The sequence below is a fragment of the Mus caroli genome, chromosome 8 (assembly GCF_900094665.2).
Source record: "Mus caroli chromosome 8, CAROLI_EIJ_v1.1, whole genome shotgun sequence".
Classification (NCBI taxonomy): domain Eukaryota; kingdom Metazoa; phylum Chordata; class Mammalia; order Rodentia; family Muridae; genus Mus; species Mus caroli.
In genome coordinates, this window is record NC_034577.1 from 62,081,296 (window position 1) to 62,099,368 (window position 18,073).

Genomic DNA, 18,073 nt, shown 5'->3' on the forward strand with positions numbered 1-18,073 from the left:
GGCTAGCCTGGCCCTCGGTGTGTGTGAGGGTCATGTCTTCAGAATACCTCAGGCAGGAAGAGGGGGTGGGAGCTATGGCCTCACCTCTGCCTGGCTGGTCCTCAGCCCAGCTCTGCCGTGCTCCAGCACCGTCTGGGGCCAGACAGCCTTTGAGGACATAGCTGAGGTTTGGCCGTGCTGCCTGTTTCAGGCTGAGTCAGCACAGGGAGGGATTCAGGCCTCTACTGCAGAAGCAGTTGGGATTTTGGAGGCCCGGGGTTCCCTCAGTCCACTCCTCCCTTGGGCTGTGAGAGGGTGAGATGTGCCCAGAGCACCCAGATGTGGATAGCCGGACTCTGTAGGACAGACATATTTGGAGAAGGCCTGAGGCAAGCCATCCACCATGCGAGGGAGGCTGGGTGACTATGGGGCACAGGTGGGTGTGGTGTGGGCCCGTGGCATGGGGCTCCATGCTAGGGCGTCCATTCCCCCGTGAGCCAGAGGTCACAGTGCCTAAAGCATTTGCAGGTGTCCTGCGATGACAGACCAAAAGGTGACCAAAAGGTGCTGGGTGGTAAAAGAGGGAATATTTGACTGTAAGGGACAGAGATAGGGTGTGGCCAGGAAAGCCTGACCTTGGCTGATGACTGGCAGGCGGGTTGGCTCTGACTGACACCTTGGCTCTATGGCCTGGGCAGAGAGGTCTTGGGTGAGGCTATGTCTGTCTTCCTGTGTTTACCTCCAACAGCTGGGAGTCCTCTCTCCCCATGCTGGTCCCCTCCCTATCACCTGCCAGGGCCTCCATCTGGAACCTGGGCCTGGACTCTGTTCCCAGCCCCAGGGTATCATCCCTTTACCCCTATCCCCAGTGATGTTCCTGCATCCTCTGCTAACTGAAGCCAGTGCCTGCCAGGCCAGCTCCAGCCCTTGGGGTCTAAGACTGGGACAGACCCACCTCTGAGACTGATGAGAGAGACAGACAGTGGGGAAGTGGTGGGTGGCCACGCCAGGCCCACGAGGCTCCTACAGAAGAGCCAGATATGTTCTGCCAGGACTGAGCTTCGAGAGAGAGGGAACGCTGGGCCAAGTGGGGAGAGCAGCCCCTGTGCCACCCGAGGAGGGAGTCCCAACGGCTGGGGAGAGCTCCTTGGTTTGGGGGGTGGGGCAGGGAGAGAATCTGTCCTAAGACATTGTGTAACCCAGGCTGGGCCAGCAAGACTGCTCCGTGGGTAAAGGTGCTTGCTGAACAAGCCTGCAGTCCCAAGTTCAATCCCTGGAACCTGCATGAAGGAGGAGAGCGAAAAGTAACTGCACGTGCTCTCTGGACTCCATCGTCATGTTGTGGCATAAATGTGCCCATACATACACAAATGCCCAAACGAAAGAAGAAACCTATCTCTAAATTTTGCTCCACCTAGAATCCGCCTCCCTCCCTCGGGGTCACTTGCTTGCCCCTCCGTGTTGCATCCCCCCAGCCTTAGCACATGTTGTGCCAGCTGTCTGCCTTGCCTTTCCTACCTCACTGTCCAGCCAACATGTCCTTCAAGACCAGTTCCTAGCAGGGAGTGGTGGCTCACACCTGTCATCAGCTCTCAGGAGGTAAAATCAGGAAGATCAGAAGTACAAGGCTATCCTTGGCTGCATAGTGACTTTGAACATGAGGTCCCATCTCTAAGGAAACAACCAAACCAAACCAAACCCAGAGATAGCTACTTCACCCCCAGGCTAGTGTCCATGACAGCTGTGTGACCCAAGCAGTCATTCTCCTGAAAACAAATCTTGGGACCCAACACACTATGTATACACTATGCACCCTCAAAGCAAGTGTGGTCTCAGGGCCACATCCCAGCAGCCCCCCTGCATGTCTGTCTTGCAGCCCTTCCTCTTGGATTCTGCTATTTTCAGGCTTGTTTTAAGCATTTTACTGGTCCAAGATTTTTCTCTATGCCATGGTGTGAGGAATTTTAAGAACCCCTGGTTCTAAAATTATAAAATCTAAAGTGTCGGGGGCAGGACATTGGGCCTCCAGTGCCCCGAGCTGACCTCAGGAAGGCAGGAGCAGGGTCTCTGGGGGGGGTCTTGGCCCTGATCCCCCCCAACCCCAGCCAAGGGGCCTGTCCTGGCAGCCCTGCTGGGGGTGGAGGGAGGTGATGGATTTTCCAGAAGCTATGACTGAGGTTCCAAGAGGGAGGGCTGGGACTGAGCACCAGGACAGAATGAAGGCAGAGCCGCTGCCAGTGCAGGGTAACTCTCCCTTCTCTGGAGTCTTAATTTCCTAATGTAAAAATTGGGGGTGAATTCTGCCCTGTCACTGAATAGACTAAGAGGGAAAGAGGTCCACAGCCCTCTGGGCCTAGCTAGAGACGAGTTCCCATTAGCCCTACTCCACACTAACAAAGACACCAGGGATAGGCCAGTCATCCCCCCCCCCCCAAGCCCAGCTGGCTGCCCCAGCTGGCAGCCAGAGAAGCCCCAACACTTTCTCAATGAAAGGTATTTGGAAAGAAGGCTGGACACCTCATCAGGGGCCTGGACTTCACAGTGGGCTCCCCATCCCTTTGTGGGGAGCTGCAGCCCTGGATAATCCTTGGACCCCCCCAAGCAGCCCTGCAATGCTGAGTGAGCTGGGCTCTAAGCCTCTGTCATCTATAGCTCCAGCAAAGCCCTGGGGTTATCCTTATCTCAAAGGCCAGGGTCTGGACTTAACAGCTTTTTTCTGAACCCTCAGGATGCACATCCCTCAGGGTACAGGAAGGTGTTCCTGCTATGGGTGAAAATGGCCCCTACCAGGAGGTGCTCACCACACGGGGGAGGGGGGAGGGGTGCGGGGGGGAGGGGGAGGGAAGTGCTTGTTAGTGGCCAGACTGAAGTTCAGAAGTGAGTTAAAATGACACACCTGGGTATGGTGGCTCGAGGACTAACTGGGCACCGAAAGAGCTGACCCCCAAGGGGCCCCCATGTGTACAACCGTTCATGGGCTCATTAGTTACCTGTTGCCCAAACATGCAAGGTGAGCAATAAAGGGGGGGTGCACAGGCCCTCAGTGAAGGGGCACCCTGCTCTACTCTGTGACAGGACCCTACTTCAGGGAGGGTGGGCATAGGACCCTCTCCTTTCTTGGAGTTAGAGATGAGGTTCAGTTGGTAGAGCACTTGCCGAGCATACACAGAGCCCTGGGTTCTGTCATAAACAGCACGTCTGCCACCCCAGTACTCAGCAATGGAGGCACGAGGATCAGGAATTCAAGGTTATCCTCAACTACATGGGGAGTTAGAGGTCTCAAGTCGAAAAGACCCTTCTCCCAGGGACTCACTGATGTCTCCAGGCTAGCTGTTGTGGGGGGCATGAGGGGCCACTGGGGAGCCCCACTCCTGTAGGGTCTCACAACTCAGCAGTTTCCCTGGAGAGTGGGTGTGATCAGAAGCACACCTGTGCTGTGGAGTGTCCACCTGCCTGTGCACTGGAGTTGGGAGCAGGTCTGCCACGTCCTGATCTCTCATCATTCTGAAGCTAGTAGGTCCCCAGTGGAGCCTTATCCCTGTGGTTGGTCAAGGTATGCCTGGGCCTCAGCACGGAGGTAGGTGCTCAGGCCAACATAGGCCTACACTGAGGAAGTCCAAGGCAACAGTGGTGGGAATGGCTACACCTGTCCCAGGAACTTTCCCAACAGGCTCCTCCTTGCCCTGTAATTCTGAGCCACTAGCCAAGCCCAGCAGCTGTGGAGCTACTATGCTCTGTAGTCATCGACATCTCTATACCCCCACACACACACCCACACCACATACACACACTACACACACACACCCCACACCCTTTTCAGCCAGGCACCTGACAGAGGTGTGCCATACCACGCAGGAATCCCTTAGCTGCTGACACACAGGACCCTGTGTGCCTCCAAGCCCTCTCTTCATGTTTGGTGGGTTTTGGTTTTCAGAAACAACTGGCTTTGTAATCAGGCTGGCCTGGATGCTCCCGCCTTTGTAGCATGCTCCTGCCTCAAGCTGTTGGGATCACATCCCGAATCAGTCCGGGCGTGTGGCTCAGCCCCACCCAGCCTTCATCCTTTTCAATTGACACAAAGGGTTGGAAATTATAGCATTTTTAATTGAGCCCAATAGCACCTGCCCTCAAGTCCGGAGGGCATTCCAAGCACCATGGAACCATCCTCTCTGCCACCCTAGCTTCCCCTGCATGGCAACCCCAAAACACCCTTTCTCCACATCCCACGGGCCCAACCTGTGCCCGGATTCACACCCACCCACTGGGGTTTTATCTCAATAAATACGACCTCAGAACCAAAGCTGGGACAGAGGATTTCACAAAGGCTGAGACTCAGGCCTTAGGTGGACAACCACGTCCCGGGTCCTGGCTTCATCTACAGCTGGACACTCTGTTTCTGGTCACAGAGCCTCAGCTTCCTGCCCAAAATTTCCACCAGAACCCTTAGTTTTCATCTTGACCAAATTCTTGGTGGAGAAGGGGGAAGGGGACCCAGAAGCCTGGGAGCCAAAGCGGGGAGGCTTTCCAAAGATACAGGAGTCTAAAGCAAGGCAAAGAGTGAGGTCGTGGACCAGGTCACTGTCCAGGGCCGAAGGGGCCGGTGTCTCCAGCCTGGGTTTGGTTAACCCGGGAATAGCGGGTGGCTTGACCCATCTCCCTACGGATGTCGCCAAGCGCTGATGAAGGGTTCTCTAGCAGCCGCTGGAAGAGGCTGGGTCTGGCGGGCGGCTCTCGGCACTGGAAGGTGACTGCCGTGCCCGCGTCCGCTTTCATCTCCCGCGAGAAGCCGTCGGAGGAGCCGTCGAAGCAGCGGCCGATAGCAATTTCCTTGGCCAACCGTGGGCTCTGGTCGGTGACCGTGTAGACGCCATAGTTGTGGCCCAGAGCGTCGAGCGGAGCTAGCATGGCGAAGGCGGCGGGGTCATCAGCAGGAGCGAGCGGCGGGTGCCTGGCTAGATAGTCCTGCAGAAGCGTGTTGACGGCCACGCGGCGGCAGCTGCCCTGTGGGGTCACAGTTACCAGTGTCCTGTCCACCTGGCGCTGGTCAAACAACATGCCGCCGCACTTGAACTCCACGCAGGCAGCCGAGGCACCGGGGCGCTCAGGGTGGCGCACGCTGCGGGTGTCGCGCAGCCCGTAGAGGCGGCCGCGTGTGGCTTCGTGGGTGCCACCTGCGTTGTGCGAACGCACCATGTACTCCTGCGGGCCCTGCAGCCGCACCTTCAGGAAGCACGCGCGGAACTCCTGCGGGTTGGGCCACCAGGCCAGCAGGTCGCCGGTCCAAGAGGCGGGCGCTCCCTCGTGGAACGGCACCACGTCGTACTCGTACTTGTCCGCCTCCACGCGCGAGAATCGGAAGTGACTGTCAGTGACTGGCGCGTCCTCGCAGTCGCGCAGGCGGCGCCACGGATACACGGGCCCGTGCGCCTCGGACTCGTGGCCTGCGCGTGGACGCGCAAGGTTCAAGCGGAAGCCAGTGCGCTTGAGCGCAGGGTCGTCGTGATCAGTGCGCTGGTAGCCTAGGCGCTCCAGGTAGGGCTGCGCCACGCCCACGGCGGCCGCGGTCGCGCGTGGCCGCGACGGCGCGGCCTCCAGCTCCTCGCCTCCCAGAGCCGCGGTCACAAAGGCTGTGTAGGCGTCGGGCTTCTCGGCGTCGCAGAAGGCCGGCACGCACGCGCCGTTGGGCCCTGTGACCGCGCTGTCGAAGCGGCCCCACGCGCGTGGGTTGGCCGTGAAGCCGGGCGCGGGCTCCAGGTTGAGCAGCGTCACCACCACGCCCTGCACCTGCTCTGCGGGCGCGAAACGATCCGTGCCGTAGGCGCGAACCTTCACGAAGCACCGTCGCCGCTCAGGCACGTCTAGGTTAAACAAGCGGCGCTCGCGCATGGTGAGCGCGCCCACGAGGAACGCGCGCTCCTCCCTGCGCACGCGCGCCGCCGCCGTCTCACGCCGGAAGCCACCGCCTCCTTGCTCAGCCCCCTCCTCCTCCCACAGGCCGGTCTCCGGGTCCAACGACCAGAGTGCCAGGGCCTCGGCGTGACCGGGCATGCGCACGTGGTCGGCGTCCACGCGCACGTCCGCGCGCGCCACGTGCAGCTGCTCCGGGGAGCCGGGCGCGCGCAGGTCCACTGCAAACATGCCATAGGTTCGGAGAGGCGCCAGCTCACCCGCGCTGTCCAGAAACCGCAGGTCGCTGGACGCCGCGGACGCCGACGCCAGGTCACGAGGGTCCACGAAAGTGACACGCGCCTCCACGGGCCCCGCGTAGGGACGGCCGTCGGGGTGGTGGAAGGTCCCGGGCGGCAGGACTAGCTCGCCTAGCGCTGGCGCCTCCTCTGTGCTGCCCAGCGGGATTTCACCGCCCCGCTCCGCGTCCAATAGCACTGCGGCCGCCTTGCGCAGCGCGCGGATCTCGTGGTACACACCGGCTCCGCGAGGGTCGAAAGGCAGCACGCGGACGCTGTCTACGAAGTCGCCACTCGGGTCCACGAAAGTCACCACGAGGCGCTCGGTGGCCGGCGGCACCTCGATGGTGAAGTCGCCCTGGTAGGAGGTGAAGCCGATGGGTGCGCGGCCCAGCAGTATCCTGGCGAAACGCAGGGGCTCCCCGGAATCCGCAGCCACCACGCGGCCCCGCACCAGTCCCCGACGGGGCAGGCACTTGCGACAGCCACACTCGGCCACCACCTTCACCGGGAGCACGTAGCCGGAGCAGCGGATGTCCCTGCTCTCTAGGCGCAGCACTGAGCAGCAGCGAGAGCCCGCGTCCCCACAGCGAGCGCCTGAGCCTACAGGGCCCGGACAGCGCGTGTCCGCGCACAGACCCACGTCTAGGTACGTGGGGCCGCCTCCGGGCTGGCCGCAATCGTCCGGAAGCTTGATCAGGTGTTCCTGAGGTCGGGGGTCACAGGCCTGCTGGCCAGGAGCTGGGGATTCCACACAACCAGGTCATGGGAGGAAGGCTGAGGTGGGGAACTTGGGCTGGGCTCAGGTGGGGCAAGACTGGATCACACTCACCGAGTATCGTGAGGAGGGCGGCGCGGGATCGCACCGTGCCCGCCTCGTTCCAGGCCTTGCAGTGGTACTCCCCTGCCTGCGCTTGGTGAAGCCCCTGGAGCTCTAGGTGTGGCCCAGACCCCTGCTGGCGTCGGTCCAGGAGAGTTCCGTTGTGGAACCTGAAGAAGGCAGTAAGTTCACAGCATCATGGGGATCTTAGGAATGGTGGCTGGACTGCATCTGTCTCTAGGAGGGAAGAGCTGGAGACTGGCTTCCTGGAGCCAACCCAGCCTCATCCTGAGCCTCTGCACTTTTCAGGGGAGACAGAAGGCAGCATTCACTTCTAGGTTTTTGTTTCGTTGAGACAAGGTCTTCTACACTTTAGGCTGTATAGTGAAGGCTGATTTCAAACCCCCATCCCCAGCCTCTACAGGCCTGCCCCGCCCACCTGCTCTGCTTTCTTTGGCGACATGGCTACACACACACACACACACACATACACACAACGTAACCATCACTAGCGACATGGCTACACACACACACTCAATGTAACAGTCACTAACTACCTCAAGTTCCAACAATTTTGCCTCAGCTCATGATCTCAGCGCTGGGATCCCGTGCTTATCCTCACACCTTAGTGTTAGAAAGCTTTGGAGTACCACCGGGTACCATCCCATTCAACCCAAAGCTGGCCGAGCTCCCTGAGTTCGTGTGGACACTCACCAGGAATATTTCTTGGGCATGGGTGTCCCCGAGGCCTTGCAGCAGAAGGTCACATTCTGACCTGCCTCTCGAACTCGAGACTCAGGGTGCTTTACCAGGTACGGCTTCCCTGAGGGGGTCAGAGTTGGCCAAGCTCATGACCCTGCTATACCCCAGGAACCCCTTTTTCGAATTCTCTCAGGAACAGCCCACCTCATTCTGTGCTGTCAACAAGTGAGTCACAGCTTGTTTTTTTCCCCTTGGCCTGGAACATCCTCCTCTGTAACTCACATGTTCTTGGCTGCAGGGACACTCACCTAACTCTTCAAGGATGATGGTGACTGTGGCTGTGTTGGAGCTGTTGGCGTGAGCCTGGGCTGTGCCAGCAGAGAACCCCTTCATCTGGGCACTGACACTGGCCTTGCTGTCCGCGCAGACTCCGGGCACTTGGAAGGTTCCATGGGTACCGCTGGTGGCTATGGTTCCAGGTCGGGTTCGCAGGGAGATCCTGGCTCCTGACAGCGGTCGCCCAGATGGGGTGACCACCGAACCCAGGAGGATGTGGTTGGGGCACCCGCAGGTGTCGGAGCTACACCCTAGGGGGACATGGAAGCGGCAGGCGCAGAGAGAACTCTTGGGGATAGCTTTGCACTCAGTTACAAACATAAGTGACCCTGCCTCCCATCAGTTCCCCACAAGCTTCAGTGTGGCTGGACTTAAGTCAGTCTGGAGACAGGGATAAGTGGGCAGAGCTGGAGCAGTGTAAGGAAGGTGGGTCCATAGATGCAAGGGAGAAGCTCCAAGAGGGGACCAAAGAGGCTGATTCTTAAGACAGTGAGGACTCATGGGGCAGGTGTTCCTAGGTGGGGCTGGGAGCGAGGGGCCATCTTGGACAACATCTGTCACACTTCCAACGCTGCTGCTTCTCCACAAAGTGGAAAGTTCCAGTGGAAACTTCAGGGCAGAGGCACCGGGTGGGGTCCCCACCATTGGCGACATCGTGCCCCAACTATATGAGGGCCCTGTTGCAGCTGTCTGCAGATCATGTTTGTGGAGCCCAGGCCCGAGTGGAATTTCCAGTCCCCTCCTGGCTGGCCTGCTGTCTGGCACAGGGAGGGCCTGGGCATCGTGTCTGCGTGGGCGAGCAGGACAGGCAAAGACTGAAGGCTGAATTCGTGCACGCAGAGTGAAGGCAGAAGCCTTCACAGGGATATCTTAGTGTGCACACTAGGTAAAATAACTCTCCAGGTCTTCCCATGCCTGCCCAGCATCCACCGACTCCCTCTGTATAGTCTTCTTCCCTAGCGTGTGCATGGCCTCCACTTCAACTGGTCCAGTCCTCTGGACCCCTTATGTAAGCCCCACCCCCGATCATCCCCTCCTCAGGCCCTATCCCTCCTACCTGGACAACGGGATCTCACGCACTTCTGCGCCTCCTGGGGGCTCCCGGGACACGTGTCCCCAGAGGAGCTTTGGCAGCTGCGGCGGCGCAGGCGACGACCTAGCCCGCAACTCTTGGAGCAGAGGCCCCACGCTCCCCAAGCGCCCCAAGCCGCCTCTGCAGAGCAAGGTGGGAGATGAGGTGGATATGCCCACCTTGGTCAGCGGGCTTTCTGAACTATGTGGGTCTTGTTACCCCGGCATACACCCTCCCTGACTGCAGGGACAGACTGCAGGCAGTTCTGCACAGAGCTCACCTGCACGCACGTGCACACACACACACACACAACTCCTTGCAGGATGCGGTCCTAATTAGCCTTGCTGTTCCCTATCGGACTTCAATACAACGAGGCTTAAGGCGTCCCCAACACCGAGTTGTTCAGGATGGGCCAATGTAATTCTGGCATGTTAGTGCATTAGCTACTACAACCTGGGCACAGCTCCTTGCATCCTCACTGTGCTTATGGGTGTGTCTCTCTAAGCCACGCCCGTGCCCTGCCATCATTGGGCCTTGCCCCTTAGGGTCGTATTGTACCCGCCCGCTCAGGCCTATGGGTCCCGCCCTTACCCAGTGGGCAGCGGAAGCGCACGTGGTAGTTGGAGCAGCGGCGGCCTCGCGGCTGCTCACGATTGAGACACCAAAAGCCACGCTCTGGGTTGGCGTGCACCCTTTCGCCCATTGCAGCTGGTAGCGCCCAGTCGGTGGTGCGCGCCTCCAGTGCCAGTGGTCTCGGGCACACCCGCGCGGGACCATAGTAGAATCGAATGGCGGCCAGGCTCTCGAAGTCGCCATCTCCTCCCGGGTGATCCACGTTGAACCACGATGTCCACTCGCTGGCCTCTGCGAGCATCGCACGCTGAGCCCGGGTCCCACCTCCCGCTAGTCCATCCAGCTTGGAGCCTTGAGGTCCAAGGACTCCTCATTCTCCCTCCCCTCCCCACTGACCCCACCAAGCCCAGATCACACAGGCGGGTTGCTGAGGTGACTCACCCTCCCAGTCTTCCAGGGCTGGTGAGGGCTGACCGGTATCTGGCGGCCGTCCCTGAAGACCCCTGGCGGTTGAAGTGTGCTCCTCGGTGGGGGTGGCATCTGTGGGAGTTCGAGGAGGCACAAGATAGGGATCACTGAGACCCTTCTTTTGGTGCAACAGGGGGAACATTTCACGGGATATAAAACTGAGGATCTGAGAGGCCAGCTCTAGCCCTGGGGACTGCAGCAGCGCCCACTCCAGGAAGCCTTCCCATTACTAGCAGCGGACCCTGAAGCCCTGTCACTCCGCAGATCTGGCGACTCTGTCCCACTACACCTCTAGGCTCAAATGTTCATCAAACACAATGAGTGCATTAGGCTCTGCCTCTACCCGCAGACAGCTGCACTCTCCTCTTGGAAGTCCCCTCCTGCCATATACTCTCCCGGGTCTTTCTAGGTGGGACGCAAGGTGCCAACAGGTAAGTCCTTGGTTTCTCTGGCCTTCCATCTTTCCAGGGTGGACTAGGAAGGCAGACAGGTTCAGACAAACCCCTTCTTCCTGGAGCCCCAGCCTTCTGAGAAATGGGACTGTCACCAGCCCGGCAGAGAGACAGCTACGACCCCTTGGCACAGATTTGGAAACCTGATGATTTACAATTCAAAGCCTTGGCCGAGTGAGTGGACCTTCCTGGGACGATGATGGAAGAGATTTCTTTCACCGGCTCTCTGGGACGCTCATGAGGTGTTCCCCCGCCCGCTTCTGTGCGCGCGGCTGTCGTCCTGGTGTGTGTGTGTGTGTGTGTGTGTGTGTGTGTGTGTGTGTGTGTGTAGGGGGTGGTTCCCAAGGTATCTCACCTCGCGCTCCCGCTAGGTGTAAGGCCGCAAGGCAGAGATAGAGCAAGGGCAGAGGTGATGCCATCGCCAGGTCCGAACTGCTGTGCGAAGCTCTGAGATCTGACTGGGGCGGGCCTAGCGGCTGCTTGGACCTAAAAGGGTGGAACCGGGCCACAAGCCACGCCCCCCCACACCAGGCTGGGTCTTCTATGCCTCCCGCGGTACCTCCGCCCTTAGACTGCCCGGTGTCCTGCGTTCCCCCCTCCTTCTCCAACTGGGTCCCGTGCTGTGTGCCTGGCTCCCTCTGGTCTGAAACTTGAAGCTGCTGGCGCCCTAGGATGCTGGACGTTCTCTATATTGTTTAACTTTGGTCCTAAGTACTGCAGGCCACCCCCCAGCAGGGGTCTGCTCTCCATTCTAAGAAACTCCACGGCGCAGCTCCTCCCCGCAAACCTGGAGGGAAGTCCCCTCTCCACCCGCCCACCCCCTGGCCTGATGCACAAAAGAGGCAGGGGAGAGGTGGTGGAGATGTTTATTGGTGCGGTTCACAGTGAGGCCACGCAGTCGGTGCCAGTATATTTTGGCAGGTGCAGGCCAAACTTTCGGCGGACGTCGTCAGGCACGAACCTGCCGGCTACAAAGTGGAGACGTCCGGAGAAGCGGTCGGCGCAGCTCTTGGGCGCTGCAAGGGACACCAGCACATCGGGCTGCACCGCGTCCTTTGCGTCTCCGCCAGCCTCCGCATCCCAGCCTGAGGGTGGAAGAGGGGGAGCTGAGGACCTCCCGCCCGGGACCAAGTCTGCTCTGCCTCCCTCCACCCGCGCGGGTAGCGGTCAGACCTGCTAACCGCAGAACCGCCTCCACCCTCCGACTACTCCATTTCCACTGCTAGTCTGCCAAGATCCAGCCTCTGCCTTGAGCCGTGTCTCCTTCCACAGAGGTCAGGAACTGCCGCCTTCTTAAATCAGACCTTCCTCACCCACCTCGGGTCTGACCTCAGCCTCTCTACCCCACCCTGTACTGTGGCCCGAGACCCCCCTCCTTCTGAACTGTGCCCCCACATCCCCATCAGATTTGATTTCCCCCTCCGACCTGAGACATCTTGGCTATCTGACCCACCTCGTGGTACTTTTGTCAGGACTCTGCCCTCTCCCCAAACCACCAGGAGTTTCGGCTCCACCCAGTTCACAAACCAGCAACCTGGACTTCTCTCCTGCCTCAGGCACTAACCAGAGCCACCGGCTCCTCTCTCTGATTAGAGGCTTCCAACTGCAGGATCCCTCACTTTTCCGGGACCACCTACTGTATCCCCCTCGGACTAGATATGCCTCGGCTTTGGTCCGGGATTGTCCTGGAGCCATGTAGCTAGGGGACACCCCCGCGCAGTCCCCACGGGAGGCTGAGCGCTGTTTGTCCCTAGCAGCTCTAGCCTGGCAGGCGTGGCCTCTGCCGAGTGAGCTCACAGGGCTGGTGGTGGGTGGTGCCGGTGGAGCTGAGCACTCGGACCAAGGGGACACCGAGTCACTTGGGGCAGCCACTTGTATCGCTCCCATCCTCAGGGCCGGTGTGAAAAACGATGGGGGCAGACGCGGAAACCGAGGTTGAAAGAGTTGGACAAGGAAAACCGAGTTGGGGGAGGGGAGTGCAGAGGGGGAGAATTTAGGATGGATGGAAAAAAACAGGCTAGAATAACCAGGCTGTCCCTGGGTGGCGTGCCTGAGGGGACGTCCAGGCTCACAAGCGGGATGGAGAGTCGCTTCAGCGTGGCCAGCGCGCGCGCGCAGTGCCCGCCTGCTTCCGCCAGCCGCACTCCCGGCCCAAGCACTGCGTCCACCACCAGCCCGTACGCGTCGTCGATGAGCCGCACCTGGGGAGAGGGGCAGTGTCAGGGGCTGTGCTCAGACGGGCCAGGGCAGGGGCAGAGTGGGTGCATCTGACCTCGGCAGGCAGGAAGGACAGGAAGGGGATGTCCATCTTCTCGCACTGCGTGGTCAGGTCACGGTGCAGCGCGTCGGCCGAACGCGTGGGGCAGAAGATGCTGGGCTGGTATTCCTGGGCGGCGGGGGGGGAACCCGGGTTCGATGATGGAAGCGGGAAGAAGTCCCCCTCCTGTTCCCAGCGGGACCCCAGTCCCACTTCTGTCCCCCACATCACAGCCCTGTTACTCACGAACACCCGCAGGTGCCGGGCACACGCCAGCCCCACGGCGCCATTCTGCTCCGGGCCGCACACGACCAGCACCGTCCTCTGCTTCCGCGACAGCGAGGGCAAGGGGAAGGCCTAAGACATAGCAAAGCAGGGCGGCTGGATGGAGGCGGGTTCTGGGGCAGAAGGATGAGGCCATGGCAGAGGGGTGGTCTGCATGCGGGGCAGGCAGGCGGACCTCGCTCAGGTAGAGTGCGAACTGGCCTCTGCGCCCAGTGCGGTTTGTTTACTCTGTCTGCACTTAGGACACACTCCCACTTCCCTTGCCCAGCTCCTTCAAAAAGGTGAAAAAGAAGAAAAGAGAGGAGTCTACCCCACTCCTGCCTTTATCTTTTGGCATTTCCTATCTGTCTGCTTTCTATTTCAAGCCATCAGTCTGGCATTACTTTTGTTGTTTTAGAGGTCCTCACTCTAACTCAAGCTGGTCTTGAACTTGCAGCAATTCTGCCTCAGCCCCCTAACTGCGGAGTTAGCAGCATTGTGAACCACCATGAGGGCAAGCTCCGCTACTGAGGAAAGCCAGCTAAGTGGCTCAGCTGATAAGAACTTGCCACCAAGCTGGGCGTAGTGGTGAACGCCTTTAATCCCACTCGGGAGGCAGAGGCAGGCGGATTTCTGAGTTTGAGGCCAGCCTGGTCTACACAGTGAGTTCCAGGACAGCCAGGGATATACAGAGAAACCCTGTCTCGGGCTGGTGAGATGGCTCAGCAGGTAAGAGCACCCGACTGCTCTTCCAAAGGTCCTTAGTTCAAATCCCAGCAACCACATGGTGGCTCACAACCAACCTTAACAAGATCTGACTCCCTCTTCTGGTGTGTCTGAAGACAGCTACAGTGTACTTACATGTAATAAATAAATCTTTAAAAAGAAAAAAAAAAAAAAAAAGAACTTGCCACCAAGCCTCTGAAGGCACAGTAGTTTCCTTCCTGAACCCCACATGGTGGAAGAACACCAGCTCACAACTAGACTCACACCTAGGGGGAGGGGTAAAATAAATGGAATTGTAAACCATGGGAGATAGGGCACATGCGGTGCTGGCAGATGCGCGTGCTCCTTCCTTGGGCTTCTACGTGGAGGATCCCAAGACCCGCTCAGTGAGCCTCATAGCAAGTGCCTCTCAACAACACCCTCCTGTAATCTTGGGGGTGGGGGTGGGGGTGAAGGTTTAGCAGGGCCAGATATATCAAGTTTGGCCCTTCTTCGGAGCTCATTTGGCCCACTGTGCTCCCACCCTGTCCATCTTAGAACCTCTTTTCTCACTGGGCATTTTGGGGTGTGCAGATGGCAGCGATATCTGTCAAGCAGGTCCAACCTCTGAGAGACCCAGGACTGTACCTTGAAAGCTTCAGCCCCACCCTGAAGGTGCCTCCCCCCCCCCAACTTGAGTCTTTGGGGACCCCGCTTCTGCCTTGTCTGATACCCTGAGTCTGAGTTCTCTGGTCTGGTCTGGCGGTGAGCGCCCTTGTACTTCAGTTTCCGGACTCGAGTGATAGGGGCTGGTACCTTGGTCACAGCCACTGCACTAGCGTGCCCACATAGCTCCACCAGCTGCTGCCGCCCAAAGCGGTACTCCTCCAGTAGCTCCCGTTCCAGAGCGGCCGCCTCCGAGGCACTGCAGGCAGAGGTGGGCAACATGCTCAGAGGCGCAGACAGGGAACAGACTCGAGGATGGCTGCCCAGACCCGCCCGAAGACCCTCACCTTGTTGTTACCCAAGAGGCGTTCCAGTGGCCTTGAGCCCCATCTCTTACCCAGTTTTCCCATCCCACAAGCATGGTTTGAAATGGCAGCTGCAGCCTGAGATGCGCGAGCCCTCTGGTGGTGAAAGATTGAGCCCAGAGACTCAGAGATACGAAGGAAAGATCAATGTATTGAGCCCCTTGCATGCTGCAAGGTCTCATTGCAAAGCCCAGGGTATCTTCGCGCCTTATCCTCCTCTCAGATTTATAACTGGTGAGCTCATTCTCCCCAAACCTTAAAAGAATTGGATTTCGGACTCAGGGGCCAGTAAGGAAGCTAAAGCGCATTGGAGAGGGACTGTTAAGTGCGGCTTGTCAAAGTGGTTTTGGGAGTCTGCAGAGATGTTTAACAGATCATTCAAGAAAACAGGAGGGGGACTTCAACTGGACAATGAAATTAAGATACTCCTTTAATTCCAGAACTTGGGAAGCAGAATGATAAGCCAAGGGTACATCATAGTGAGACTTTTGTTTGACTGTTTGGGTTTTTCTTTTGTGGGTGTGTGTGGGGGGGTTGTTTTTATTTTGTTTGGTTTTTGTTTCTCTGTGTATCTCTTACTGTACTGTTCTGGAACTCGATTTGTAGACAAGACTGGCTTTGAACTCACAGACATCCACCTACCTCTGCCTCCCAAGTGCTGGGATTAAAGGTGGCTTGTGCCACCATGCTTGGCATGAGACCCTATCTTTTTTTTTTTTTTAAAGATTTATTTATTTATTATATGTAAGTACACTGTAGCTGTCTTCAGACACTCCAGAAGAGGGCGCCAGGTCTTGTTGCGGATGGTTGTGAGCCACCATGTGGTTGCTGGGATTTGAACTCTGGACCTTTGGAGGAGCAGTCGGGTGCTCTTACCCACTGAGCCATTTCACCAGCCCCCATGAGACCCTATCTTAATAAAGAAAACTAAGATATCTGAGACTAGAGAGACGGGCTGCTGGACTCTGTGGCTTTTTGAGGACAAGAACAGATTACATAATTCATGAGTCTCTGTTCAAAAGTCATTAGCAATTTAATGTTGGATATGGCTTGGCAGAACACCTGCCAAGCATTCATGACGCCCAAGGTTCCACAAAGAGCATCAGGAAAAAAAGGGAAGTTTTAGAAAGGAATAGCAAGTGCGGAGCACTTCCAAGGACAGGTGTCAGGACGGGGCTGGGGTGCCTCCGCCTGCTGACAGGGCTGGCAAACTGCACTACAGAACCAGGGCTCTGGGTAGGACAGGGTCTACTTGGTGGTGCAGGGTGCATACTGCCCAGCAAGCACTGCCAAGACATGGACGTCAGGCAGGGCATCCTAGAGGAAGGGAGGAGCGTGAAGGAAGGCCAAGGCAGGGAGGAAGAGCACCTGGAGCAAGTCTGGAATGACCCAGGTTAGAAACCGCTGGGACAAGGTTAGCATCTGTGGGGAACAGGGTAGGAAGGGCTCGATACCACACCAAGACACACTGTCAGAGCTGGACAAAATACTGCACGCCTTTTGTCCCAGTGCTCAGGAGGCAGAGGCAGGTGGATCTCTGTAAGTTTGAGGCCAATCCGGTCCACAGAGCGAGTTCCAGGATAGCCAGGGCTACACAGAGAAACCCTGTCTCATGGGGAAAAGAAAAGAAAGCCGTCAGGCTGTTCAGTCAGGAAGATGGGACCACAGGTGCGGGGTAGGAGACCTGCAGGAAGGAGGAGTGTGTGGTGAAGGAGGATGGAGAAGGCACCGGCCACCTGGCCAGCTTCTGGCACAGCACATCCAGCTTGTGCAAAGCGTGGGATAAAGCCCAGACACAGTGGCACACACTTGAATCCCAGCACTTGGGAGAGTGAGGCAGGACTCTCACTAGTCCTGCTTCCTGAAATTCTGTTTCAAAAACAATGCTGGAGGGATGTGAGATGTCTCAGTTGCTAAGAGCCAGAACTGCTCCTGCAAGGGCCCTGAGTTCAGCTACCAGCACCCACACTGGGCAGTTCCAGCTTCAGGGGACCCAATGTCTATTTCCTGTACAGACACCTTCACAATAAATTCACAGACATGCCTTAAGAGTCGACAAACTGCTGCCTTTGCAATCAGTTTAATTCCTAGAACCTGCAGAGGTAGGGTGGGGTGGATAAACAGCTGGGCACAGCAGTCTGTGACCCAAGCACTGTCAAGGGACAAGCAGGAGGATCTGTGGACTTGCTGGCCAGCCAACCTAGACAATCAATAGTCTAGGTTTAGTGAGAGACTCTTAAATAATAAAATGGAGGAGACTTGAGGAAGGAAGACCTGATGGGAACCTCTGGCCTCCACTCATAGGCATCACTGTGGAGAGGCTCAATCCCACTTTGGTCTGACAGCCATGGTTGCTGACTCTGCAGGGGTGGGTGGGGTGCTCTTTTCCCTGTCTTCACCTGAAGCTGACAGCAGGGACAGTGAGCAGTCTTAGAGAACCCAACCAAGGGGCAGTGCTGACCCTGGTGCAGAGTGGATGCGAGCTGGGGAGGCAGCCCCCCCTGCCACTTGAGGCCTGGTATTGGGAGGTCCCCCTCAATTCCAGCTCCTAGGACAGGAGCAGCCAAGCTTAGATCTCTTTTCAGGTCCAGTGTTGAAGGGGATTAAGCCTGAAAATCCCAAATTACTTCTAGAAAGGCAAGAAACCATCCAGCTAAGGCACTCGGTGCCCTCCCCATCACTTGTTCACAGGCATCATGCATACATTCTGTACTCCAAAATGTGCCGGGGCTTTGGAAAAGCATCCTGAGCCTCCTGTGGCTCCCAGTGGCAGTCGATATTCAAAGCCTCTATGTGACTCCAAGCCCCTGACCATATCTCAATCCATTTCTCTGACAATAGAGAACCTGGTGGGTGACTATGAGGGCTGGCTTGCCTGGAATGCAGTTTCCTTGGCAACTCAGCTTTGGATGCACCTGTAAGTTCCCAGCAGACCTTAAACCCCAGACTCACCTGCCTCCTGCCTGCCACCCTGGCCACGACCCCTTGTCACCCACTGACCTGAGAAAGCGCCTCTCCTCCGGCAACTGGACAGGGCCCGTGTTGTTGTGCACACTGCTGCTCATGGTCGCATGGGCAAGCTGGCTCCGCGATGCCTTTTAAGTGTGGCCCGGGGGGCGGAGCCCTGTGACTAGACACCTGCTAATCTGAGGCCACTAGGGGGCGCTGCATACAGCCACTGTCCAAAGCACGGGGTGACTTAACTCTGTGATGACTGGGCCGCGGGCCC

The 18,073-nt window shown here is 58.0% G+C and overlaps 2 protein-coding genes across 2 annotated transcripts; both read right to left on the bottom strand.

The window, feature by feature from the left end:
* Positions 1-4,062: 4,062 nt before the first annotated feature.
* Cilp2 (cartilage intermediate layer protein 2) lies at positions 4,063-11,041 on the bottom strand. The gene is made up of 8 exons (XM_021171068.1): positions 10,943-11,041; positions 10,109-10,207; positions 9,686-9,958; positions 9,080-9,235; positions 7,995-8,273; positions 7,699-7,807; positions 6,997-7,154; positions 4,063-6,905 (listed from the first exon to the last, which is right to left on the bottom strand). Exons 1-8 carry the CDS (start codon positions 11,004-11,006, stop codon positions 4,555-4,557), a joined length of 3,489 nt encoding a protein of 1,162 aa, XP_021026727.1. The 5' UTR covers positions 11,007-11,041; the 3' UTR covers positions 4,063-4,554.
* A 409-nt stretch (positions 11,042-11,450) lies between these two features.
* Yjefn3 (YjeF N-terminal domain containing 3) lies at positions 11,451-18,021 on the bottom strand. Its single transcript, XM_021169274.2, has 6 exons — positions 17,845-18,021; positions 14,630-14,738; positions 13,091-13,201; positions 12,860-12,973; positions 12,638-12,788; positions 11,451-11,672 (listed from the first exon to the last, which is right to left on the bottom strand). The coding sequence occupies exons 1-6, from the start codon at positions 17,907-17,909 to the stop codon at positions 11,467-11,469; spliced, it is 756 nt and encodes a 251-aa protein (XP_021024933.1). The 5' UTR covers positions 17,910-18,021; the 3' UTR covers positions 11,451-11,466.
* Positions 18,022-18,073: the final 52 nt, after the last annotated feature.